General features: G+C 39.1%; 3 protein-coding genes across 3 annotated transcripts; all 3 read left to right on the top strand.

Moving 5' to 3' along the window:
* Nucleotides 1-1,064: 1,064 nt before the first annotated feature.
* LOC147324848 (protogenin B-like) lies at nucleotides 1,065-17,866 on the top strand. Its single transcript, XM_086298868.1, has 19 exons — nucleotides 1,065-1,276; nucleotides 1,815-2,114; nucleotides 5,200-5,344; nucleotides 5,483-5,616; nucleotides 5,704-6,000; nucleotides 6,215-6,374; nucleotides 6,505-6,752; nucleotides 7,330-7,494; nucleotides 7,703-8,008; nucleotides 8,687-8,872; nucleotides 10,523-10,618; nucleotides 12,722-12,908; nucleotides 13,074-13,201; nucleotides 13,325-13,495; nucleotides 13,870-14,052; nucleotides 14,774-14,897; nucleotides 15,033-15,165; nucleotides 15,259-15,354; nucleotides 15,448-17,866. The coding sequence occupies exons 1-19, from the start codon at nucleotides 1,210-1,212 to the stop codon at nucleotides 15,823-15,825; spliced, it is 3,504 nt and encodes a 1,167-aa protein (XP_086154994.1). The 5' UTR covers nucleotides 1,065-1,209; the 3' UTR covers nucleotides 15,826-17,866.
* A 1,115-nt stretch (nucleotides 17,867-18,981) lies between these two features.
* On the top strand, nucleotides 18,982-22,307 carry rsl24d1 (ribosomal L24 domain containing 1). The gene is made up of 6 exons (XM_086298945.1): nucleotides 18,982-19,135; nucleotides 20,188-20,301; nucleotides 20,382-20,454; nucleotides 21,254-21,317; nucleotides 21,475-21,560; nucleotides 21,892-22,307. The coding sequence occupies exons 1-6, from the start codon at nucleotides 19,055-19,057 to the stop codon at nucleotides 21,966-21,968; spliced, it is 495 nt and encodes a 164-aa protein (XP_086155071.1). The 5' UTR covers nucleotides 18,982-19,054; the 3' UTR covers nucleotides 21,969-22,307.
* A 1,700-nt stretch (nucleotides 22,308-24,007) lies between these two features.
* Nucleotides 24,008-25,929, top strand: arpp19b (cAMP-regulated phosphoprotein 19b). The gene is made up of 3 exons (XM_086298946.1): nucleotides 24,008-24,226; nucleotides 24,688-24,810; nucleotides 24,900-25,929. The coding sequence occupies exons 1-3, from the start codon at nucleotides 24,182-24,184 to the stop codon at nucleotides 25,068-25,070; spliced, it is 339 nt and encodes a 112-aa protein (XP_086155072.1). The 5' UTR covers nucleotides 24,008-24,181; the 3' UTR covers nucleotides 25,071-25,929.
* Nucleotides 25,930-26,723: the final 794 nt, after the last annotated feature.

Raw genomic sequence — 26,723 nt, 5'->3', positions numbered from 1 at the left:
CGTGGCTGAGCTCACCGCTGGAGTCCATTGTATTGCTACTGAATGAGAGCCTGGAGACAGGAGGGCCATTGTCAAAAGGCACAGTCGCTGGATCAATATCTGAATTCATTAAGCAGCTGACTAGTAGCCATCAATATCTCGTCATAATTACTAGGCTCTACTATAGGAGCAGATGCTGTTCAATATGACCTTATTAACTGCTGGTAACTGATAATTCAAACGTTCATCTTATTTTGTTGTCCAGAACATTTGATCTATTGAAACATGGGAAACTGGTTGTTGATTTCTGATCAGTGTGTAGGTAATCTAGTCAATGCTCTGATCAGTGCTTGATGCTGAAATGTTAACAGCCTAAAAGGAATTGAATTCAGTTTTCTATAGGTCTTTATGGTATTTACAAATCCATGAACAAACTAATAGGCATGGAAGGCTGTGTCACATGCAGAGTAAGCAAAAATGGCAAATTACATAATGGAGAAGGACAACAACTGGAGGCCCCATGAAATCCCACGAAACGTTAACAAGTAAACCTTAAATATTCAGAAAGTCTCACTGAAATATGTAATTAAACACAGAGTTAGATTAGAACAAAAGAAAGAAAGGACAACATTATGCCATAACAAAGCAGTCTTTTACAGATGATATTATTAATACATTAATAGGAATTTACATACTCACAAAGGGTGAAACTCAATGTCACATTCATTTAGCTGCATGAAGTATTCCTGTCTGTGAGATATGCTGTTGTTCAGGTGAGGGCCTTAAAGAGCTGTGATAATGAGCTACATCAGATTTGTAATGCCAAACAAATTGTGGTCTGTGGGCTAGCAAGGTGTTATTTTTCTTTTTAATGATTTTTCACACTTTGCAAAGCCAGCCAGTGGGACGAGCTGTCTGTATGTGTGAAACCTCGGGGCTAGACCACTGTGTAGGTGTTATAAATAAAAGTATTTAGTTAAAAATAATAATAATTAGAGATTGTCATCTTGTGAGACTTTCCAAGGAGCGCGTGGTCATCTGACTTCACTTTTACGCTCGTTTATTATGTGCGCATGCGTTAGAGGGCGGGGTGGGGCCCCCTCTCCCCGGTACCCCAGTAGAGCCGCTGGTGCTATTCTGCTGGCAGAAGCCTCATTGGGGATTTGAGAGCATCACGGAGAGGAGCAGCGTTCGCTCGGTGGGGGGAAAATGACAGAGCACTCTGGATAAATGGCACATTTTAAGATGAAATTTTTCCGGCACTGGTTGCTTTTTGTTTTGTGTCTTCCTTTATCAAGTAAGTGTTTGTTTGTTTTTTTAATTATTGATATTATGGTTGTGAATGAGCTAACTTTTAGCGGTGCTTGACCTTTTCTGTCCACACACCTCTACCGTTGATTGTACATTACGCTTATATTGCCTACAGCCGTTCTTCTTTGAAACAAACTATTTTAGCTCTATTATATAGCTTTGTTTTTTGTTCCACGTTGAATGAGATGAGATAAGATGGCATGTCGCTAAACGTTTAACTTTAAGGCGATAAAGCTCCGTCGCTTGGGACCTTCAGCTTTCACGTCAGATACTATTTTCACATCATTGTTTCCCAATTATAAATTGTCCTAACACGTTAAATATTAACATTAAGACTTGCATCTGCTTTTTATAGAGTTTGTTATGTTGAGAAAATACATGTATGTCAACTACATAATGCTGGATGGTCTTTAAAATAAAAATAATCCTGTAATCAGTGAGGTTTTTCTGACAGGTTATAGAGTAAATATGACCTGCTTTAGTTTTCTTCTCTTCTTAATAATGCAGCCTCTCTTTCCCTGTAGGTGTTTTATGTTTTAGCGAGTTGTCCTTCATCACAGAACCCAGTGATGTTACTGTATTACCAAAGGACCCTGCTGTATTGGACTGTCAGGCCCATGGACAGCCTCCAGTCACCATCAAGTGGCTGAGGAATGGGGTTAAGTTGGCAGAAAGTGAGCACATACACTTCCTGCCAAATGGCTCCTTGTACATACCAAAGATAAAGCATACCAAGGAGGATTCAGATGAAGGATTCTACCAGTGCCTCTCCCAAAACAAATTTGGAGCTATCTTAAGCCAAAGATCACGTTTGACTATCGCAAGTGAGTATGGATCTAACTTGGACTTTCTTCCATTGATCAGTGTGATGACTGGTTAGACTTGCTGGTGGTATTGACTTTGTGGTGTTGTCAGCATGCAAAAATCACAATGGCAAGTTCATGGACAACAAACCTGGAAAGGGGAGGCAGATGTACCTCAGTCCCTCTGCTTTTATTTTCCTGGGAAGATCCTCTGAAACACAAGCTTCTGTGTCAGAATTAAAAGCTGCTAGTCCAGTGTTAAAATCACTGTAAAAGACCGCTAAATGTAGATGGGGGTAAATCTAAAGGTTCATAAATACTCCATAATCAAGCAGACCAGGTTTTCTGTATTTTGACTAAGTATCACTCACACATTTTATGGTATGTATCCTATAAATAGTGCCAAAAGTAAGGAATTATCAGTTCCTTTCTTTAAATATGAGTGGACTATAGTGGTGTGTAATTGACGGATGGTCTGCTACCCCAAGGAATCTCTGAAAAGCATTTGCCTTTAAGCCTTTGTTTGGAGTGCCCCTGGCTGATCCAGAAGAAAAGGCCTGATCCTGGGGCATTTATTTGTCCACATATCAGTGGCCAGGACAGCTGTGTCTATACAATGGGCCTGGTCTACCATGGACACTTTTCATAGTTCTTAGAAGGGGATATCCCATGACGGGTGTCATGGAAACTAGTACTGGCCTCTGCAATATACTGAGAGGGCACTGGGGTTATAGAGATTAGCATTAATACTCAGCATTAGAAAAAAAACACTACAACTTCAATCCAAGAAGATGAGATTCAAAGCAATAAAAAATGTTTTACAATTTATTTGCCCAGTACGGACATTTAGAGAGGCATCTACACATACACCTGATGGGTTAGCAAACAGAAGCTAGTGCATGTTCCTGTCACTGGACATTTGATGGAGGAAAACAAAAGTTTTTTATGTTTGAATAAATCCATCCCCACTGTTGACTTTCCACCAAAATGCACTGTTTGCAGTTGTTTTCTATTTAATAAGAATTTCTAGCAGTTGACCACTTAAAAATATTCCAAAGTCAAGTTTGGTTTGGGATTCAGCCATTGTCTGTGAAAGGGTTAAAGGTTTTTGGTCAGCTGCAGGCAGGGGAGTGGAGGATGGGGCTCCTCTGTGCTCCCCTTCTGTCCAGAGGTCCTGAGGTCAGGGGTCAGCTGGGGAAAGGCTTTGTGATGTCACAGGCCTGCTTTAGCTGGGTCGGCCTGCTGTTCTTCTGCCCAGCCCACAACCCCTTTCACTGGATCAGCCTCTCTGTTGCCCTGTCAAGCACAGCGCTTTTGTTAAAGAAAGGCCAGTTTGTCATGTGAGTGATTGAGCCTGATCATCCACATAAAAGGAGGCATTTTTAAGGTTATTTCTTTCACCAAGTCCCCAATTTTAACAAATCCAAGAACTGGAAAGATGTCAGAAATCACGTCTTTCTGAACATTGCTTACAACAGTTGATTCCAAATGGTGTGCCACAAAAAATTATGAATGCAGTTGAAATTTACTACATTAGTACACAAAAATGCTTACTTTTTTTTTTTTTAAGAAAGATGGCATTTCTAAGTTGGTAAAACTCATCAGTTAATTGCTGGGAAAACCACACAAATCATGTAAAAGGAATAAAAGTGTTGGGAGAAACAGCTGCAAGGTCCAGCTAGGTTTTCTCACACTTTTGTGCCTTCATCTGACAATCAGAAGATCTGATTATATTCCAGCTGGCCATAGAAACTATTTCTTTTGCAAATATGAACACAGGTGTGGCTTTAAATTTTGGCCTGCCCTTTGATATGTATATAAAATCTATTCGCAATAGTTCAGATCATTACAAGTATCTCATTTGGGGGAGGAAAAAAAACCCCACATTTGAATCACCAGGTCTCTTTGGTTGACCAATGGTAAACTGGCTTCGATCCGGCCAGTTTGGGCTAAAATGGAATTGACACTGGGTTGCAGTGCACTTTGACCTCTTTGGAGAGACCTTTCTGTTGTTTGACCTAGACATTGATCTGCAGTCTACAACAGGGGTGACCATATTAGCAGATTGGCCACACCCTCTATCTACAAGAGCAAAACCAGGTGGTCAGCATCGTATTGTTAACGTCCTACCAGACGCTGTGTGTGTTTTCAGGATGTCCACCAGCTTGCCTTGGTGTCAGAAATGGGAGCATGTGGCTAGTAACAGACTTTACAATGAGACAAATGATTGGCGACTAAATAAGTGTATTTATTTTTGTGATATTTTGCCGTTGTACATTAACCTTAAACCAACCCCTTATTGCAAGTTCAGAGGAACAATTCCCAAATCCATTCAAAAAGCAGTCTTTAATTCGCCTCACAGATACAGAATCAAAGTTTTATTTGTTTGATACTGATGAGACGAGAGTTTAAATTGAAGCATTGCTCTTCAATTATTGATGTTCTAAATCCCAGAATCTGAATGTGGAAGTTTTAGTGGGTAAACAGAGCATTGATTTCCTTTAACATGATATTGACTTCCTTCCTGTGAGTGAGGGGGCAGGGAGATGGTTATCACCTTAATAAATGAAGATCATTGATCATATCTTGTAGCCTTCAGTTAAATGCAGATTGGTGGTTGTTTATTTGTGGTGGCTATTAAAACACGTTTCGGAAGTGCCTAAATAAAGAGTGCACTGTTTTTGTAATTTTAAAGTCGATTTAAATGACTAAAATATGTGTAAGAAAAGCTAATTGTTGCATGTGTGTGCAAAAAATAACCACAGCATTATAGTTCAGCATTGTTCGACATTTCTCATGTCTACTTTTGTTTACAGTTTTGTTTTTGTTTTTTATGTGAAGTGAATTGATTACTTTTCATATATAATAATGCATCATTCAGTGTCATTGTTGGACTGATCCATTGATTAGGCCAGCTGGTCAGAAGAGGACCTCATAGCTCATCTGCACAAAAATAAAATCAGTACCTTTCATCTAATCAATTACCATTCATCAAAGTCAGGGCATTGTATGCATAATGTATATTTTACCAAAAGAAATGCATTATATTCATCTGGTACTAAAACAAATTAATTAGTTGAAATTGATTGTTTAATTTTTTTCACAGGTATCTCAGAGTTTGTGTTGCATCCTGTGCCTGTTGTGGTGACTGTGGGCTCTGTGGCACGATTCTCCTGTGCAGTCATCTCAAGCCCACCTGCCACCATAACCTGGGAGCTAAACCAAAGGACACTGCCACTGCAGACAGACAGGTAACTGCAGAAACATAATTATAACTTTATTTAGGCACATTTTTATCAGTTTATTTTTTAGCCTACAGCTCCATCTTCTGTTGGGTTTCACATGAGCGTTCTAGCTTGACCCAGACTGTATGTTTTGTATGTTTTCAGAATAACTGTTTTGCCAAACGGAGTTCTTCAGATTCACAATGTACAACTGGAGGATGCCGGACACTATCAATGTGTGGCAACTAACATCGGTAGTGTGTTGAAGAGTCGAGAGGCCACACTGACAGTCAACCTAGGTAAATTAATTGCACTGACTGCATTTTACGAATGAATGTTAAGCACTGTCATTCCCTGACTTTTTTTGTTTACATTTTCTTGTGAAGATGCAGGCCCTAAACTACGTCAGAGACCCAGAATCATTGCTGGACCTCAAAATGTGACCGTTTCTCTTCACCAAACGGTGGTGTTGGAGTGTGTGGCCACAGGCAATCCCCGGCCCATCATCTCCTGGAGCCGTGCTGACAGTAAACCCATCGATGTGTACAATGCCAAAGTGTTGGGCAATGGAAACCTGGTTATTACTGATGTCAGTACCAAGCACAGCGGAGTCTACGTTTGCAGGGCCACCACCCCCGGAACCCGCAACCACACCACTGCTGCAGCCAACCTCACAGTATTGGGTAATGATCAGTCTTTGATGATTACGCCACAGATGTCTTCAGATCACATCTTTGGCCTGGTTCTTATATTCAGTATACAGACTCATAACTAAAGGTTTTGCAAATGTTTATACGTCCAAGTAACAAACGTGTTAGGTGCAAGATGCCACACAGTTAGAACTCCATGGCTTAATAAAAGGTAACCATTAGCTCTTCTGTTATGCTGTTGTTTCAGTGCCACCAAACATAGTTGAGAAACCTGAGAGCCAGACCCGTCCGAGGGCAGGCACTGCCCGGTTCATGTGCCAAGCAGAGGGAGTGCCTACACCTCGCATCACCTGGCTGAAGAATGGAGAACAAGTTCACTTAAATGGGAGGATTAAGATGTACAACAGGTAAAGTATAGACGGGAGATTTGGGCTCGCTTAAATTTAATTAAGCATTATGAAAGACAAACCTGCTTAAATAAGCTGGCTTCTTTGGCTTTGCTGATTTTTCTTTTTCCTTTTTTCTTTTGTTTCATAGTAAACTGGTGATTACACAGATCATTCCTGAGGATGATGCCATCTATCAGTGTGTGGCAGAGAATGAACAGGGATCTGTGCTATCCTTGGCTCGCCTTATTGTTGTCATGTCTGAGGACCGGCCCAGTGCTCCGAGAAATATCCATGCTGAGACCATCTCAAGCTCTGCTATCTTACTGGCTTGGGAGAGACCTTTGTACAATACGGACAAAGTCATTGCCTACTCTGTCCATTATATGAAGGCTGAAGGTGAGACAGAGAGGAAAAAGATGGTTTATTTGATTGTTCTTATAATTTGGGCCTTAAAAGGCTGACGGGTCTACATCTTTATGCTGCATCACACTCTCACATGATCAACTTTCCTTGGTGAAGGCCATCTGTTGCTGCTGCACAGCGCAGGGGTCAAGGCTACTTCACTTAAATAACAACAGGCTTATTCAGCCCTTTGTCCACTCCCTAGCTCATTCTGCTCGGACTTAAAGGGACGGCGAGCTTTAAAAAAAATCACAGTTTTGCAAACTAAAGTTGTAAGATTGTATTCACTTTAACCATTAAAGTAATAGCTGAGTTCCTCCAATAAATCATGTCTTTTAGATGTTAAACTGGGTTTATTTTATGCTGGCTGGAATCAATTGTATGTTTATCATTTTCATTACACGTTTACACACAAAAAAGAGAATTCAGAAACTTTTCTTTCCAAGCACTGATTGTTTATAGGACGCACACTTAACTACCAAGTTGAACTCGCTTTATTTTTTTTCACTCTTGTGTGGATAATCTTACCCTAATTAATGACTTGCTGTATGATTATTTATTTTTTTTCCAGGTCTAAACAACGAAGAATACCAAGTTGTTATTGGCAACGACACTACCAGTTACATCATCGATGACCTGGAGCCAGCTCGAAACTACAGCTTTTACATTGTAGCTTATATGCCAATGGGAGCCAGTCGAATGTCAGACCAAGTCAGTCAACATACCCTGGAGGATGGTAAGCTTGAAGCGCTTCCAACATTCCTCGCAGTAAATCATTTTGGTAGTTAAGCTAGCTTGTATGCAAAGCATGTTTTGAAAGGAAATTGGCAAGATTGTAGTGTTATGAATCAGATTTTTATTAAGAAAATTTGGTTGATTTGAATAATAAGTAGAAAAATCTCTAGTTTTTAATACATTTTCTATATCCAATTTTTTTCCTCCAGTGCCTCTTCGTACTCCTGAGCTGAGCCTGACCAGCCAGAGCACAACAGACATCCAGGTGAGCTGGCAGCCACTGCCAGCCAAGGTGAGCCGCGGTCGTGTGTCTGCATATAGACTCTCTTATCGCACAGCTGCAGACAGCACCGTCACATCTGTAGAGCTACTGCAGAACAGCACTGAATACCTGCTGGAGGGGCTGCAGCCTGACACCATCTACCTGCTCCGCATGGCCGCAGCCACCCGAGTGGGTTGGTGTGAGCCCTCAGCATGGACATCACACCGTACGCCTAAGACCTCCAGCAACAAAGGTAAACCAGCAGAAGTCTGATAAAGGAAAAAAAACGTACATTTAGCTGCTTTAAAAAAAACAAAAAAAAGTCTCTGCAGGCTCATCACATGATTGTGATTCTAGTTTATTCCTGTTTTCATGCAGTATAAAAATAAATTAAGTTTAAAAAGCAAATTAGTAAATGCTACAGCAAAGTGAAATCAGATGGTGTTTAAACGTGTAACTAGCAGAACCTTTTTTCTTTTGTCGCATTGCTGTTTGGCTGCTCTTTGAAAACCAGGACACTAGAGTTCATGCAGAGTGGCTAGCGTATGACTGGAGTTTGCTGTTTTAGCATTGTCCCACAGTCTTTGTGTTGGTTACTCAGAAACCTTTGCCCTTTGCTGTCAGTGATGCTAGATTGGCCTCAGTCACGGGTCATAAAGAGAGGGCCTCAGGCATCTATGTGGGGGAAAGAATATCCTATTTTCATAGCCTGGTGTGCTGGGGAGGTTGTTTTTTTGTTTTTGTTTTTTCCCACCAGAGCTGAATTTTAGCTTTATATTTACACATTGTTGTAAAACACTAAAACCAAAAGGGAATTCTTGGTTTGACTGCAGCGTCAATCCATTCTTTGGCTGTCCTGTTGTTATTTTTGTTTTCTGTTATGTCAGTAGTCTCATAATTCTCATGAGTGCTCTCTCTGCCGCCTTCTTAGTGCCTTCAGCCCCTATTCTTCAACTTGAAGCTTTAAACTGCACCTCCATTGTGGCACGCTGGCAAAGCTCCCTTGAATCTGTGGCTATTCAGGGCTATCGTCTGTGTTACCATGAGGAAGGACAACCAGAGCAGCCCGACATCCAGCTGCAGGCTCAAACCAATACGTACACGATTGGTGGCCTTGGTGAGTGTGCCTAGAACCCAGGAGTAAATTAAAAAAATGTTTACGATTAGTGAATTTCCTTTATCTGCACCTGTGCTTTGGACAGGAGACGGCAGAGAGTGATGGGCCATTTTTGCATCACTCAAATTTAATTCGATGGGCAGTCGGCTTCTGCATTTGCATTTCCATCCCCTATCCTGATCAATATGTGCTGACCTCTCCTGCCTAACCAGCAGTACTCTCCAGTCAGGCTGGAGTACGAGGCTCCCAGGTTTAGAGGTCAGGTTCCAGATGTCCCTCCCACCACTACTAGCCATCTCGGGCATTGCATAATTATGCTTAGCCATTGTGTTTTGTCCAGGGCCAGACGTGGCATGTAAGACCCTGGCCGCTACCCTTTTTTCAGATGGACACTAGTGCACATGAACAAAGACCAGAGCAAGCCACTGACCTCTAGCCATGGGACAGCACACTTGGATTAGTACCCTACCCCCACCAGTTGTCTCTGATGTCCATTTAAATAATCTACAGATTTAAAAAAAAAAAAAAAAAAAAAAAAATATTTATATGAATTAGTCTTTGAGCACAGTTTGATTTCTAAGTCCCAAATAAGCTGAAACAGGAGAAGTTTACATGTTTCTGTTTGGAAATCTATTTGTGTTACTAACCTGTCTAAAAATTCAAAACTCTTCAGTATTATTTAAGTTTAAAAAATCACAAGTGGCTATTAGTCTATTTTACAATATCGCTGAACTTCTTTTGTTGCTCCAAGTTTAAAGCTGTAACACAAAAGCGATAGAAAATAACAAAAGAGGCCCACCTCCTATCCCACAGTCCTGCTCCTGGATTCTTTCTGTTCTTGGCCTGACCCGGGGACCCCAGTCAAACCCCCCTCCTGTCCCATGGGCCCACAATCCCAGCAGCTGAACGCTGCCCCTACCCCAGCCCCCACAACAGGCCTGGACATATTGCCTTCACTGGTCAATACCCAAAGGATGACCTTTCACTCCAGAGGCATTACAGATTTTAACGCTCCCTAAAAGCATCCTGATTTAGGTGCTGAGGAAAAATGGTAGTTTCTCAAGTTAAAATATGCAATGTGACAGAATATTTTTAAAAGAAAAGTTCTGACCTTAGAGGTCTTGTTTACTTCAGTTTTTTTTTTTTGTGGCTGTCCTGAATGTCTTATTCAAATATTTTACCTCATCCACCTTTGTTTATTTCTGTGGACATCAGTAATTTGTATTGTATATTGAAGCAAGCTTGTGGTGTCAGAGCTTCATAGTTGTAAAGTCAGTTAAGTGCAGAATCATGTAGTGACAACATTCATGCTGGAGATTTGAGCGCGTCACCTTATTTACATTGGCTTGGGCCTGGTTGAGCTTTCTCATGGTCGTTACACATGACACCACGAGACAAATGAAAGGTTGGGGTGACTCAGGAGGCCAAGTATTGTCCATACATGGGGGATGGCCAGTTAAGACCAGCAGTTACCCTCCTGCAGCTAATTGTCCTTATGTCCCCCTCTCACTCTTTTTTTTTAAATAGATTATTAACCACCATGATCTCTCAGCCTTCAGCTTTGCTAGACAATATTTTTTAATTATTAAATGTTTTTATTCTAGCAAAATGTCCATTAAAATGGCTAAAATCTGAATATTATCTTTCCAGATCCACGGAAAAAGTATCACGTCAAGATTCTGGCTGTCAGCAAGGTTGCAGATGGTCATCAGAGAGACCAGACCATCAGTACCCCGGGATGTGTGTGTAAGTATTGGTGTAAATCATCCATTCCCAAAGACTGCTCTTTTGTAGCCAACCCAAACCTTTATGTGAAAATCTTGTCAACACACAAGCCTTAGATGAATGATTTCTTCGTGTTTTCATTCATTCAGTTTGGTCTTCTGATGATGGTCTTGTACAATATAGTGTATTTATAGTAAATGACTTCAGTGCTTTCATGGCTGACACTAAAAATGAAATACAAACTTTGCCTGTAAATTTTTTTTTTTTTTTTTTTTAAACTTTTTATTTTCATTTTTTAAATTGAAAATGAACAACAAACAAACAGAAACAAACAATAAAAGACGTTTACAGTTATGGGACAAAGTATCATCAACTAGCCAAAGCTTGACTGGTCATTATGACCAAAAAAAAAAAAAAAAAAAAAAAATTCTCAGGAACACACTCTAGTATCTTTATCTTTCTAACATTGCCTCAACCATCTGAGGACCGAACACAGAAAATACGGGCGTATTAATAATAATAATAATACATAATACAAAATACAAAACATTATAATAGTAACAGTATTGGTAATTACAAAAATTTAAAACAAAACAAAAAAAAAAAAGAAAAAAAAAACATATCGTGTGAACCCCTCCCACCATCCCCCCACCCCTTTACCCCTGTATGGCTATCAACTTCATCACATTCGTGTATCCAAACAGCCCATATTTACACCCGTCTATACACAAGAATCAGCACAACATTCAAGAACTCTGATCAGAAGGGCCTAACCAAGGATCAATTCAGGGTAAACCCAGAGGAATTTACGTCATCTCTATATTCTGTCAAGTCCAAAGACGGTAATACTGAAAGAAATGGTCCCCAAATTTTTTTAAAGGTTCCGTATTTCCCTTTTACACTATGCGATATCTTCTCAGGTGTACAGTAGGATGCTAACTCATTAATCCAATATCTCAGTGTTGGAGAATTTTCAGATTTCCAATGTGTCAGAATACATTTTTTAACTGCAGTACTTGCAAGTAAAATAAAATATTTCTTGTGGTAATCCACGTTTATAGAATCTATGTCACCTAAAATCCATAGTTTTGGGTCCATTTCGACTTGGATCCCAATCACCCTTGAAATTATTTCAGTAGTCCGTCTCCAGAACTCCTCTATTACTGGGCAATTCCACAGCATATGAAGGAGATCACCATCTATCACCTTACATCTCAAACATTTGGGAGAGTAATTAATATCAATTTTATGTAATCTGTAAGGTGTATAATATGTTCTGTGGAATATATTAAATTGCATTTGTCTATGATTTGTGGAAATTAACATGGTCTGTGCCTGTTCCATTAGATGGTACCATTCTACCTCTTCATAAACATAGCCCAGATCTGCCTCCCATTTTCTTTTCAGAGCCGTTTTGTTGTAGTCAGGTAATTTTTCATTAATAATAGTGTATATTGAAGATGCTATTCCTTTTATTGACTTCCATGGTTTGGTGCAAAGATGCGTTTCAAAAGGACTTTCTTTGGGAATCTCAGGGAAAGTTCCTTTGGTTTTTTCTTTGATCCAGTCTCTTATTTGTAGAAATTTAAAAAATTTGGTCTGGAAGTTTAAATTTTTCCTTTAGTTGTTGGAAGTCAATAAATGTGTCATTATTGTATAGATCGGCAACAGTTCGAATATTTCTATCCTTCCATCCCCGCAATATGGAGTCGGAAATATGATGGGAGAGATCAGGATTGCCCCATAGGGGTGTCCTTCTAAAAAAAGAAATATTTATTTTTAGAAGTGAGTGGGATTCCTGCCAGGCACGGAAGGTGTTTAATATTATCGAATTATTTGTGAGCTTAGATAAACATTTTTTCGTACCTAGAAATGGGACGTCTTTTAATGATATGGGATTCACCTCATATTGTTCTATTGGAACCCATCGAACCTCACTCCTCTCTGCATATAACCAGATCAAAATTGATCGGTATTGGGAGGCCAGATAATAATTCCTAAAGTTTGGTAGGTTGAGTCCTCCCCTTGAATAAGGGGCCTGTAATGAGGAAAGTTTAACTCTTGGGTTTTTCTTTTGCCTGTAAATTAAAAAAAAAAAGAGTTTCATGTTCTTTCCTCCTTTAGCGGCTAGAGACCAACTTGCAGCAGCTCCTCCACCTCCAAATCAAGTCACTGTTTTGGATGGCAATTCATCTGCAGTGTCCCTGCGCTGGAGTCATCCTCCTTTCCCCTCTGGCAAGGCTGTCAGTTATACAGTCCGCTGTACACCTGTGGGCACTCACAACGTCTTTGCAATACGCTACCTGCAAACGTAAGAACCTCCCAAAGGCATGAGAATTGAAGCCTGCTTTTAGTTTGGTTTGATGAGTACATCCCTTTAATAATTCACATCTTGTATTTCATGTAATTTGTGAGAATGTATTCTGGGCTATTTCCTGCCAAATTGCCATGATGTGGGAATCTTGTTTCTCTGCAGTACGAAGCAAAGTGTGACAGTTCAGAAGTTGGATCCAAACACTCGTTATGAGTTTGTGGTGCGCCTTCATGTGGACCAGATGTCGAGTCCCTGGAGTTCTGTAGTTTACCATCAAACCCTCCCAGCAGGTAACAAACTATCAGTGCAACGTCATTTTACTGTAAATGTGTTTCTTTCTGTTTCTTTCTGATCATTTCATTGCATATTTTTCACCAATGTACTCAGAGTTGTTCTGTGTTCTGTGTGCCTAGCACCAAGCCAACCTCCCGCAGGAGTGCGAGTAACTCTGATTGAGGAAGACACCGCTCTGGTGTCCTGGAGGGAGCCCACTGAGTCCAACGTGGTGATTACACGCTATACCATCCTGTATGCTTCACAAAAAGACTGGATTGCTGGACACTGGCAAAAAGTCCAGAGAGAGGGCAAGTAGTTTACTTTGTTTTTATAATGTGTTAAATACGTTTTTCAGAATAATTCTTTGGGGGATTGAATGATCCAGCCAAGGTTATTGTAGTTAAATCAAACTAAACTAAAACTGAGTGTGAAAAAATGTTTCACACCCAGTTTACCACCTCCTTCTGGTATACTTTACCTCTTAATTGCATATGATGATGTTGTCTTTGCCTCCATACTTAATTAAAACATACAATGAAAAGTCCCAAATTTATGATCTCCTCATTTGTGACTGAAATATTTTGCAAAGCAAAGTTGGACAAATTGGATCTTCTGGTGTTCTAGTTCTGTACCTCTCAGCCATGATCTAATCTCTACTGTGTGATTGTGCTGTCATTTATAGGGAGTCATACGATGGCCTTGCTGGAGAAGCTGGAGCCAGGAAATGTCTACCTTGTAAAAATAGCTGCCTCCAGTGAGGTGGGTGAAGGTCCTTTCTCTGAGATCGTGGAGCTGGCACCGAAGCGAGGAAACGTCCACCGAAGCAAAAATCCCAGACACTCTGACTGGTTTCCAGATAGTACAGGTCAGACATGCTTTTATCTGGCTTTGGTTTCTAAGGCATTGCATTTCTATGTCTGAAATGAAATGGACTGAAAATCCCGTGTGGTAATTGTGTTAGGATTGTGTCTTTAGGTTTAATTTCAGTTCATTTTTATTGAATGGACGTTCCTTTTGTTGACAAAAACTCCTAAAAGAGTGAGATGAATCGCAGAAGCAAAAACAAAAACTGTGGGATGTATCTCACTTCCAAAGAACTTCCAAAATGCACATAATGTTTTATTCAGTAAGACTCGAAACAAGTGACTGATCCCATAAATTCGACAGGAAAGAGTTTACAGAGGTCTGGGCAAAGGTCTGTCCCATACCATCCAGTCCAGTGTATTTTGATATTTAAGGGGGGAATATAAGTGTTTTTCTAATAAATGCCTGGTGGACTTCACTTCAAGTACTGCATGCAGTATTGACGGTGAACCACAAACATGCAGGTTTGTTTAACAGGAGTTTGAATAGAATAATAATAAATGGGTACGGCTGCTTTCCGTCTCTTAGATGTATTTTAAGTTCCATCCATCCATCCATTCGCTTCCGCTTATCCTTTTCAGGGTCGCGGGGGGTGCTGGAGCCTATCCCAGCTGTCATAGGGCGAGAGGCAGGGTACACCCTGGACAGGTCGCCAGTCTGTCGCAGGGCCTGTTAATCCTGTAATATAGCAGATCTTTAATTGTTCTCTATTTATCTTCCAGTATTCTCTGATGGTCTCTACCACATAGACCAGAGGTCTATGACGGGGATCATCGTTGGTGTGAGCATCGCTTTGACCTGTATAATTACATGTGCTTTGATTCTGATCAGTAAGGGGAAACAAAGGTACTGATTATCTGTATTTCAAATGATGGAAAAATACTTTCATATATAATATATGCTTTATTATATTATCATATAATAAAGCATAAGCATTCTTTCTGATATTTATATATTTATTGTCATTTGTTTAACTAATAGAAAATCTTCCAGTCATAAAGTCATTGCTGTAGGAGCTCCTGAAGGTCCACGTTCTGGTTTTCCCAGTGAACGGCATTCGGAGAATATTGAGGCCCTTATACCCATGATGAGTGATCACTTCATAGATGCTAAGGTGAGAAACGGAACAGTAAATAGGGTTCTCGTGATTACATGTCTGTTGAGAAAACACTCTCATGTAGTTTCCATACGTTCTCTCATTTTACAGGGTGGATCTAGTATCATCATAAATGGTACGGGTCCAGTCAGCAGCAAGAAGTGGCTGCTTTTCAACAGAGAAATCAGAAATCCAGCTGACAGCGATGTAAGTGATGTGGCATTGTTTTTGCTTACTCAGCTTTTTCCCCAAATAGATTTTTCTTTTTGAATCTTAATTTAATTTTGTCCTCATCTTCAGATCGAAACCAGAGCCAGCTTGTACGAAGCTGGCAAAACTGTTCTGAGATACGAGGAGCATCTCGGCTCAGCGCCCTTGCCGCCTTCATCACGAGAGATCATCTATGGACCTCTTCGCTCAGAGAGCTCTCACACCAGTGAGGGCAGCCAAGAGACAGGTGACTCTGGACACTACTCCAACGAAGAAAGCAACGAAGAGATGAGCAGCCCGTCGAGCAGCCGAAGCTCTAGGCCTGAATCTTTAGGGCCAGACGACAGCATCGCAGTCTTGGAGCTGAAGCAGTCGTTCAAAGTGGAAAAAGAGGTTGATGCTTCCTTGCTTCGCGGCATCTCAGAGGCTCATGTGGTCTCCAGTACTTGTCAAGCAGCCAGCTGCTAACATCATCAGGCCTGCATCTGCTCTCCCAACAGCCAGAGTCATGCCACTTCTACCTCATCCGCTTCCCGAGTGGAAGCCCTTTAGATATCTCCTGGGAAACGAGGGACCAGGAATCCTGCTGCTGCAAAGGAAGATGTGTGCGTTTGCTTTGGACTTACCTCAGGATTTTGTATGAACATTTGTCCTAACATTTTTATTTCCATTTTTTTAAAACAACTTCCTACCTGTATTTCTGTGTTTGGCATGGTCTGTCCTAAACCAAAACTCACCCACGATGAATGTCAAAAAAGAGAATGTCAGAAATGTACTGCGGTGCATTTTCATTATATTTAACTACTTTCCACTGGAGCGGAGGATGTAGTTGAGCCTTTTTAGACTGATTATCTACCTCAGTGTTCTATTCTTTATATACATTACTACCTCCTTTTGTTTTTAACCACCTATTGTGCAGTATTATCTCTGACTCAGGGGACAAAGTGAAAACACTTCATTGCCACGTCTTGTTACCGTGTTCGAAAGTTATCGCGTAGTTTTTGTTTTCATGGTTGAAAGGGCTTTCGTTACATGCTGTTTGTCTTTGAATCCTGTATGTTGTGAAGATGAAAAGTGAATTCAGTTTTTTTCAAACCTTGTAGAGCTTTATCAAACAGTATTGTTTGGCATTTCCAGTGCACTGAACTTCAAGCTTTAATAATGCCTTAACGTCAAAGGGCTTTGCGTACTTTAGATGATGACATCCAAAGACGGGAAAAGTTATACCCAAAGAGTTTTTGATACTACAGAAGATATTCTAAGGCAGCCAAAAACTTAGTAGATTTACATAAAGGGTGTACTTGCCCAAATTTTGCTTGTGCCAGTGATGTAAATTTCCCTTTAGAACGCTGATTTTCCTCTTTGTAAATTTTATTAATGCTTTATTCTGGTGAAAGCTTTAGCAGGAGTCTCCGGGGCTTGTTTCATTTGCCTTCTAGACCATTGCTGAGTGCAGCGGTGATGCCGATGCTATTATCCAAAGAGTTGTCTGCTTCCTCAGATGGGTACAGCCTTTTTTCTTTTATTCAGTCGATCCTTGGTACGAAAATGTTGATGCCAAGACCAAAGATCCAGCGTCCCAGTGACAGATGAGGTTTATATTTTTCAGAGAATCATCTGTCACCGTTCACAAATATTGCCGTATGGGAAAGACTTCTTTCTCTCTCCACAATGTTTCCTGTCCAGGTGCGACAATGAAGGATTTTGACTATCATAATGGAAACCCTATGTGTGAAGAGCAACATAATCAAATTTTGATACCTTTCTAAAACAAATAATGCTAACCAAAGAATATTGATGTGTATTATTTAGTAATTTTCTTTGGTTTTCATTTACATTATATACATTATTTGCATTTAAATGTGATAATATCTGTGGGTTTGGTTGCTGAAAAGGCATTTTACATAGGGTTTTTCTGTTTTGTTTTGTTTTAAGCTTGAGATGTCAAAAAACAGTGCTTATCACCAAAAAATGTTTTTACCTGAGTAATATGTTTAAATAGTTTAGATGACCCATTTTATAATAATGTCAAGAAAAACTTACTAATTTTAATGTGACATTTTGCAAATTACGGTCAGTTTAAAGTTTCTCTGTGAAATGCTTTAATATGAAAGATTGCGTTGTAAGCCACTGATAATTTTGCAGACTTCATTCGGGTTCAGAGTGTAGATTTTAGGGTGTAGATGTATTTGTTATTATTTAAGTTATGTTTTGTTTTTTGAAATATTTCTGCTTTTAAATACCAAATTACATGTTTGATCCAAAGAGAGCAGAATGTGTTAAAATGTTCCAAAAGGCCTTTTTTTGATACTCTCAAGATGATCACACTAGTAGATGATGATGATGATGATGATAATAAAATTCTTGGAAAAAATAATGTGTTGCACTTGTTTCAGTTTGTCATTTTTTATTTTCTTTTTAAAAAAGCTTATATGAGGTTTGCTAGGACCACTTAGGTTTTCATTTTTGATCTTGTGCCTCTACAAAAGTAGAGGTTTTAGCAGTATTCAGGTATGTATGAACAATGACAAAGTGCAAAGTAATCAACAATGAACTTTAAGAAAAAACTGCTGCTGCCTATCAATTTAGAAAGGGTTATAGGGCCATTATCAAACAATTTATAAGTCCATAATTATTCAGTGAGGAAAATTATTCACAACTGGAAAATGTTCAAGATGGTTGGCAGTCTTCCCAGTAGTGCAATGTTCTAACAAATTTACCTCAAAGTCAGACTGTGCAATCCTCTGAGAAACTGCAAAAAGACACAAGAGCAGACTCTGCAGGACTTAGCATGTTAAAGTTCATGAAAAATACTGAACGTGTGGCTTGTTATGAAGAGTTGCAAGGAAAAGGCTTCATCTCTTTAAAAGAAGAACATGGCAACGTAACTTGTAAAGTTTCATCTGAACAAAATGCAAGACTTCTTCATCAATATTCTTTGCACAAGACCATAGTCGGGGTGTCTGGCTATGTTTGGAGAAAATCAAACACAGCATATCAGTGCAAACACCTCATGCCAACTGTCAAGCGTAATTGTGGAGGGATGCCCATGTCACCTAAGAATCACTTGGTTCCCCATGGACTCCGTTGTATACCGAAGGGAGGTTATCTCTCTGACAGCATGACTTCATGAAAAACAATCTTGTATAATTTACAGAAAATACTAAAGAAGCAAAGGCACTCTGTGTTAGCTTTATCTGTAGTAAATTAGTTTTAGAGTGCATTAGACTGTGAGATGTATTAAGTTCAGGATACTACTACTACTAATAGAAATACTAAAACACAACAGTACAAACACTTGAAACAGTCACACAGGCACCCATTTCTTAGTAAACATTTCCATCCAATGCCACCAAATTCTAGCTGTGTTGACAAATTTGACCAAATGTACAAAGATTTAAGTTAAATGTGTTTCTGGAAATTGTTTATTTATACTTTTTAATACACAGAAATTAGTTTTGGAATTCTATCAATCTATTTATTTATTTACATTTTTGTTACATATTTTCTTCCACAGTTTAGTTAGGATGCTTGGGAAAACCTCCGATCTCTTGAAGGATAACTGCAGTTTCAAGTCTCGTCTTTAGGTGGCGGTAAAGACACCAAACTGCTGGTTGTCAGGCAACAAAAAGAAGCAGAAGAAGAGGGAACGGTCTTGTTTTTGTCAGCTGCCACACGCAGCACTCCTGATGCGAAAATGCGCATCGAAAAGTGTTATTTTTGCTCGGGACCAGTGTACCCCGGACATGGGGTGATGTTTGTACGGAACGACTGTAAGGTATGGCGCAGGTTTTTGCCCGAACAATGCTGTTAATTTTAACCGAAGCTCCTGTTTTGACTGATAGTGGTGGCTCGTTAGTGTTCGGCTAATACTAGCATGCTAACATAACGTGCTGGATTCATTCACGTGGGTCCAAAGCAGGGAGTTAGGGCTGGAAAACGGTAAATAACAGTCGTAAATCGTATTTGCGACGGAAAAGAGAAGAAATAGACAGTAAAGTTCTTTTTAAAACACATTACTTTATTTCACAAACCTAATGGACATGAAGTTGTTGTGTGAGTCTGGACGTGTAAATCGGAGGGCCTCGGCTTTTCCTGATGGAGTGAGTGCGCCCTCTTATGCTTCAGTGTGAGACCAGGAGCTTAGAATTGTAGGCTGTAAACAAATATTAATACAAACACTTGATGGTCCTCAATCCTGCCTTTTGTGCCACGGTAATGGTATTTATAAACATCTTAGTTTGTAGGGAAAATATGCTATAGGTCATTAAACTCGCTTGTGTTTAGTTTACGTATGTCTCTTGTCTTCCGGTTATTTGTGAATATATACTCAGTAGTACAGTTACAGCAATGTTTCATAACTTTGTTCTTAAAGATAAAAATGTATAATGTAGTTCTTCTTCAGTGTATCTGATTTCGTACACAGAGAAATCCGGAAGTCAAAAAGACTGTTTAGATAAAGGATTTAATAATGTACAATAAATGTAGGTTTAAGTGCTAATAACAAGCAGTAAACATTTTGAAAATGTATTTTTAAGTCGTAAAGTATCAACTATATCCCCTATATATATGTATGTATGTTTGTATATGTAAATTCATAATTTTCCTGTTATTTTTGGAGGTCGTCCTAAACCATTTCTCCAATTTCAGCTATTGATTTTGCCAGTGCACTTCCAATCTTGAAATTTCAATCATTAATTTTTCAGCAAATGTAATATCGTTACTGCTGATAATGTCTCACTTTCTATCATTAACTCATGTGCTTGTTTATATCCACACATTTTCTTATTGGGTGATCCCTAAATTGTTTTTCTCTCTTTAATAAAACAGACATTCAGATTCTGCAAATCAAAATGCCACAAGAACTTCAAGAAGAAGCGCAACCCAAGAAAAACAAGATGGACCAAAGCATTCAGAAAGGCATCAGGAAAGGAGCTGACAGTGGTAAGCTGTTCATCAATGAGGACCACCTCGTCGTTCATTTGTTTGACTAAACCTTAACCAACACACTTGCTGTCTTTCAGGATAACTCTTTGGAGTTTGAGAAACGCAGAAATATTCCTGTCAAATATAACAGGGAGCTTTGGGATAAGACAGGTAATGTATATATTTATTTATTAGAAGCTTTTTGGGCGAAAACGTTCACATTAATTGTATGTATACCATTAAATACCAACATTAGGAATCTCAGAGCACTTAAAAAATGTAAGGTTAAGAGTTTCAAATACAGAACCCAGCTCGGGGGCCCAGTTAGGGGAAAGAAAAGGAATAACATGTAAGTACGTAGAGAGGCAACAGAAGGGAAACCACAAACTGTGAGACAGACTAGGAACAAAGGTAATGGTAGCATACAAACACACGAATGAAAGATGCATGAAAATAGATAATATAGTTGGCAGCAATTATTCAGGATCATAGGATCTAATCTTACTTTTAAGCTTTATCAACAACAAAAGTTTGAAGTTTAATCTCAGAGGAAGAGGGGCATCTACCTGCAAAACCCAACCCTGGCAGAAGAGGAGCCTGATAGCTGAAGCCTGTGTACAGTTTTTATTGGATTATTATAATCCTCTAAGGTCTTTAAGGTATCATCGAGCGTTGTGAGTAGAAAGGCTTTAAATTGTATATAGGTATATATATATTTTTTACATTTTATCTAGCAGAAATGTGATCTGTCTCATTAGTTGTTCCTTCTCTGACTGCAGCATCTTTGATCAGCTGAAAGCTTTCAGGGAGGTGTTAGGACAACCAGTAACAAATCCATGGGCTAGTTTTTCAAGTATCACTCTATAATAAGATGTTCTGATTGTCACATACATGAAAGAACACACTCATATAAACCTCTGGTTATTGTCTCATTCTAAGCAATGTGTTTATGTTCTGATAACTTTTGCAGTGGAAGCAATGAAGAAAGTGAACGAAATAAAACATAAACGACAGGCAAGATTTATCATGAACAGGTGAGCATTTATTTTTTTATACTTTAATAGACTTTGTTCAGATTTTTGAATATTGAATATTAAATGTGATACTTTTAAAATCTCTGCAAATTAGGGAAATATGTTTAACGGTTGGGATAAAAGCACTTGCCTTGCCTAAACCATTTCTGTTCTGTAGATTAAAGAAGGGCAAAGAGTTGGAGAAAGAAGAGGCCATCAGCGAAGTCAAGAAAAACATTCACCTCATCAAAGCACCACATGCAGGTAAAGACTCATGAAGTTATCCATATGACTGTGCATATAGTGAATTTGGTGACAGTGATTTTAGTACAAGTGTCTTACAGCCAAGTGTGACTTTATCAGACAAAACAGGGTAAGGGTCAATGGTGCAGCACTCTTTAGGTATAAAAGAGATGATGAACCAATGTCTGCACATAAAATAGAAATAAGATTACTATTCTTGCTTTTCCTTTCTTCAGAATGGAGGTTCTTCAAGTAGAATCATTGTAAATGCAGTTACTGATCATACATATTTGTTGGTTACTTTTCCATTTAATAAAGATAATTTCAGCATGGTTTGCACTATCTGTTACAGGAAAAGCCAAACAGTTGGAAGACAAAATGGTGCAGAAGTTGCAAGAAGATGTGGATATGCGGGAGGAGGATGAATAATCTTCTGTTGCCTTTTTTTTTTTACGTTTTTTTTTTTCTCCTAAAACTTTATTGTATATTTGTTTGGAAATTTAAGTTTGCAAATAGCAGTTGTTGTGCTGAGTAAAGCATTTGGCTTTAAATTGCTGTGAAAGATTTGAAGGTATTGACTTCATAAAGGCCTTAGTGCAAAGCAGCAGCCATTAACTGCAGTTTTCCCAGTTGCTCTGTTTTGGTTTTCACTGTGTGGTATTTGGAGCAGTGAAGAAATGGATTTAACCCTGTTGCAAAGTCTAATGTATTACAGTTGTTCTGAAAATATTAAGATTGCCGATATATTAAAAACCATCTTTTCTGGAATTTCTCCTGCTCTTTATTTTGTGAGATGATCATAATACCAGTGTGTGAGTGTGTGTTTGAATGGGTGGATGACTGGATATGTAAAGTGCTTTGGGGTCCTTAGGGACTAGTAAAGCGCTATATAAATACAGACCATTTACCAAATAATACATGAATGAATATTAAAGTTGCTGCCAATAATAGATTCGATTTTGGAAGACTAATAGACCATAAACCGTGTTACTTTTTTCAGCAGGTTATTTGGCATGAGCATCATAAGAGATTAGCTGCCCTTGTATATATTGTACAATGTAAACATTTAATCCTTATCTGCAGTAACTGTTATACAGCAGGAAAAAAAACTATAGGCCTGTGCCAGTCTTTCAATCACAACTTGTCTGTACAGAGAAATTGTGAGGGTCAGTTATTATTATACTGTTAAAATGGTGGCTGTGCCTAATAAACATGTTGGAAGTTTCAAATAATGAGGTCAGAGTACATATAAGTCCTACTTTTGGCTCTTTATGATGCCAGGAAGAGCAGATATCCTTCACATGGTCATTTTGAGCATGTAGCTCTTCACATCTTTAAAACAAATGCAATTATTCATAGGTGGATTCAACAAGCTGCTGGAAACATTGCTCAGATTTTGGGCTGCATTGACAAAATTGGCATCACATAGTGGCTGCATATCCATTATGTGATCCACCACGCCCCAAATGTGTTTGATTGGATTGAGATGTCCCATTTGAACTCATTGTCATGTTCAAGAAACCAGTCTGAGATTATTTGAGCTTTGTGACATAGTTCACTATCTTGTTTAAAGTAGCCTTAAGAAGATGGGTGCACTGGGAGTACACTGTAGTAAAGGGATGGACATGGCCAGCAACAGCAGTGAAGTAGGCTGTGGTATTTAACCCTTGTATGGTGTTCGGGTCTGTGAGACCCGTGTTCAGTTTTCTTCAAAAGAAAAATTAAACAATTAATTATTTTTTCACGTGTAAATGTGTTGTGTCTTTCCACTCACTCCACTTGATTATAACTGATTTATTTATAACATTTTATATAAAAGAAAAACGAGAAGCACATTAATTCATAAATGTGATCTAACAAAGGTAAAGGGAAAAAATTAACCATGTTTGCTGTTCATATGTCTTGTAATTGGGATGAAGTAAACATCTGTTGAGTAATTTAACATAAAATTGTTTGATAGTGTTAATTTGGAAAGCCAAAACTCTAGCGGGTCCACCAGACCCATGAACACTGGCTGAGTAACAAAAATACGAACACCACACAAGGGTTAAATGATGCTCAGTTTGTACTAAGTGGCCCAAAGTGTGCAGAGAAAATATCGTTCTCAACTTTTCAAAACCACCAGCCTGAACTGTTGACACAAGGCAGGATGGCTCCATGCTTCCATGCGGACTATGGCAGATTCTGGCCCTATCATCTGAATATTACATCAGAAGTCAAGACCAAGTACATTTTTCCAGTCATCTGTTGTCCATTTTTTGTGATCCGTTGCATAATTTCCTTTGGGGTTAATAAACTATTATGTTTCTTATTTAACAGGTGTACCTGAACAAAGTGACGGGTTAAAAAAATCCATATACAATGCAAAATCAAATTTCAACAACGCTATCATATTTTTTACGCGTGAATTAGTCTGAAGAAAAACAACTTTGTTATTAGCGCCTACAGATTCTATGATCGCTATCGTCCCGCTCATCTGCGTCTCTAGCATCGATTCACCGGCCTGTTGCTACACAGGCTGCATGACAGGCTGCTGCTGTCCTCGCCCGCTGCTTTGACAGTGCTACCTTTTATCTTCCCGAAGAGGAGCTTATTCGGCCATAACTACAGTTTTGCGAACAGAGCGGGAATACAGCACAACCATGTCCGAGGAAGTTGAAGAAACGAGAATTTCGGAGGAACAGCAGGTAAACTGTAACCACTAAATGGAAAATTACATCAAATTAACACCAGTTAGCCAGTGCTGCTTGGTTAGCTGGCGGCTAGCACCAAGCTAGTTAGCCAGCTGCTAACCTTGACTGAGAGCCTTAGCGATGCTGTCGCTGAATTGGCTAATATTCTGTTAGCGTTTGTTGGTAGAGTAAAATTGTGCTGTTTTGGGTCTGGCAAACAGGTTTCTTCACTGTACATGCAAAATTGTACAGTAGCTCATCATGCTAACAGTAACTTTAATGCTAGTGCAAACAGCAGTTTACCTCATGGCGGCGCCGGTATCTAATCAAACAAAGTAATCTGTGACCATAGTATGTGCTGCTGTCAGTATACAACATATTGAAGTTTCGTTATTGTCACGTTGATGCATACGGCTGGAAAACCGAATTGCAAGTCGAAAGTTTTACTATCCTTACACATTGCACTCTGTCAACAGGAAATGGAGGACAAGGTAATCAGCCCAGAAAAATCAGAGGAGGCCAAACTGAAGGCCAGATATCCCAACCTTGGAGGCAAGCCAGGGGGATCTGAATTTCTCAGGAAAAGACTCCAGAAGGGGGTGAGTTTTCTCACCTAACTTTGGCTAGCTACTACAATTAAAAGATGTCAGCCTTATAGAGATCTCACTCTGTTTATTCTTGTTTACAGCAAAAGTATTTTGATTCTGGGGACTACAACATGGCCAAGGCAAAAATGAAGAATAAACAGTTGCCATCCGCCCCAACGGAGAAGACTGAGATCACAGGGGGACACATCCCAACACCTCAGGACCTACCTCAAAGAAAAACTTCCATCGTGGCCAGTAAACTGGCTGGTTGATGGTTTTATGTTTACTGTTTTGCTACTATTCCCATGTCCATTTAATATCTACTTCGCACACTGTTTACATTTTGTTTGTATTCTGTAAGAACAAGTCATGTAACAAGCCAAATACTTGAAGAATTGGCAACTGTGAGGCACTGGGGCATCAGTGAGACAAATTCAGCTAAGGGAAAGTGTTTCTCAGGCTCTTAAAGACTCAATACATTGATATTTCCTGAACAGTCATCGCACTTATATATTTAAATGTTATGGCTATCTTATGTTGACAAATTATTTCGCTTTTAAGAATATATGCCTCCAAAGTAAATGCTTGAAAGCTTGTGAAAAGGTTCCGTTTTCCTCTTTGTTCCTGCTCATTAGGCTAGAAACAGAACTATGAACAGAAAATTGATTTTACAGCAATTTGAGGGATCCCATGCTCTTATGGAGGCATTTCAATGGTGAAAAGTCAATAATCCTCAATTTGTGTTTTTTCTTTCTACTCTGTTTACGTCCCTCGCTTTCTCTGTCATGCTACTTGATTCCATGCTTTTGACGTGCTCAAGACTAGCTTTGTATCCAGTTGTGTTTAAGTCTAATTAGTAACATTGGTTTGCATTGACTTGCTGCTGGTCTCAATCTCATCCTGACCTCTAAAATGGCCTTAAAATGAATGAATGGTTTCTCTTGAGCAATATTTGCTCCCTCTGTTAGAATATTAGTTGTGAATCTTGCCTGAAATGTCCTTCACTGTCTGATTGGGATTTATGATTTTATGGAAACAAACTCCCCTGTCATGTCTGGAGTGTGCATGTGCATTTACTGTGCAGTCGCACTGTGCCATTTGTTTTGTAAATAAAAATAGTTTTGCATAATAGCTTAGACTTTTTCAGTGGAATTTGTCCTTGCATGATTTTTTTTTTTTATGCTTCAATTTTACTAAGAAGCAAAACTACAGAAGAACTGCTTGAAATGTTTCTATTGCATTGATATATTTATAAAAAAAGATTTTACTTTTTATATTGTGTTTTTATATTGAATATTTTTTAGTTAGTATACAGATACATTCTGAGGTGTGCAAGTAAATTACCCGATGCCACTGAGCTGGAACCTGTTTATATTACAATGCCCAAAACCATTGGATGAGAGCATGAATAGAGTGGTGAAATGTACCTGTACTCTCAAGTATTTCAATGGTATGCCCATTTCTACATTTGCTCCATAATATTTTGTATGCAAATAATATGCATGTTAATGAATCAATACCGATGATCCAATGATGTACACTCACTTGCCACTTTGCTAAGAAGACCAGTTCAACTGCCAATAAGCCAGTTTGTTTGAGATTCAGCAGAACCACAGAAACTCAGTCCAATTAGGCATGTGGACATGATCAAGACAACCTGCTGAAGTTCAAACCAACTGTCAGAATGGGGGGAAAGGTGAATGTGGCATGGTTGTTTGAGGCAGACAGGCTGGTCTCTATCTTTATTTCAGAAACTGCTAATCTATTGGGATTTTTCTGTGAGCATGTAGGATTCTGTGTAGTGGGTACTTTAACTTTTTGCACTAACACTTAAACAGGACTTTGACTTCAGGTAAAGACTATAATCAAATGGAACCGGCCCATGAAGCATCTCAATCTGGCTGTCCTTAAAGTGAAACAACCTC

The sequence above is a fragment of the Aulonocara sp. 'chitande type north' Nkhata Bay genome, linkage group LG7, assembly GCF_057382095.1.
Source record: "Aulonocara sp. 'chitande type north' Nkhata Bay isolate Kocher_YH1m ecotype deep benthic linkage group LG7, A_spYH_male_GT1.1, whole genome shotgun sequence".
Lineage (NCBI taxonomy): Eukaryota > Metazoa > Chordata > Actinopteri > Cichliformes > Cichlidae > Aulonocara > Aulonocara sp. 'chitande type north' Nkhata Bay.
Note: the sequence above shows the minus strand (reverse complement) of the source record. Positions and strands in the feature narration are given on the sequence as shown.

What these genes read in the sequence shown, in the direction of transcription:
- LOC147324848 (XM_086298868.1), top strand. Translation starts at nt 1,210, where the DNA reads ATGGCACATTTTAAGATGAAATTTTTCCGGCACTGGTTGCTTTTTGTT. An exon ending in GCAATACGCTACCTGCAAAC is followed by an intron (nt 12,909 to 13,073) that starts GTAAGAACCTCC and finishes GTTTCTCTGCAG; the next exon opens with TACGAAGCAAAGTGTGACAG. An exon ending in CTGGTTTCCAGATAGTACAG is followed by an intron (nt 14,053 to 14,773) that starts GTCAGACATGCT and finishes TTTATCTTCCAG; the next exon opens with TATTCTCTGATGGTCTCTAC.
- rsl24d1 (XM_086298945.1), top strand. Translation starts at nt 19,055, where the DNA reads ATGCGCATCGAAAAGTGTTATTTTTGCTCGGGACCAGTGTACCCCGGA. An exon ending in GGAGCTTTGGGATAAGACAG is followed by an intron (nt 20,455 to 21,253) that starts GTAATGTATATA and finishes TAACTTTTGCAG; the next exon opens with TGGAAGCAATGAAGAAAGTG. An exon ending in GCAAGATTTATCATGAACAG is followed by an intron (nt 21,318 to 21,474) that starts GTGAGCATTTAT and finishes TCTGTTCTGTAG; the next exon opens with ATTAAAGAAGGGCAAAGAGT.
- arpp19b (XM_086298946.1), top strand. Translation starts at nt 24,182, where the DNA reads ATGTCCGAGGAAGTTGAAGAAACGAGAATTTCGGAGGAACAGCAG. An exon ending in GAATTTCGGAGGAACAGCAG is followed by an intron (nt 24,227 to 24,687) that starts GTAAACTGTAAC and finishes CTCTGTCAACAG; the next exon opens with GAAATGGAGGACAAGGTAAT. An exon ending in GGAAAAGACTCCAGAAGGGG is followed by an intron (nt 24,811 to 24,899) that starts GTGAGTTTTCTC and finishes TCTTGTTTACAG; the next exon opens with CAAAAGTATTTTGATTCTGG.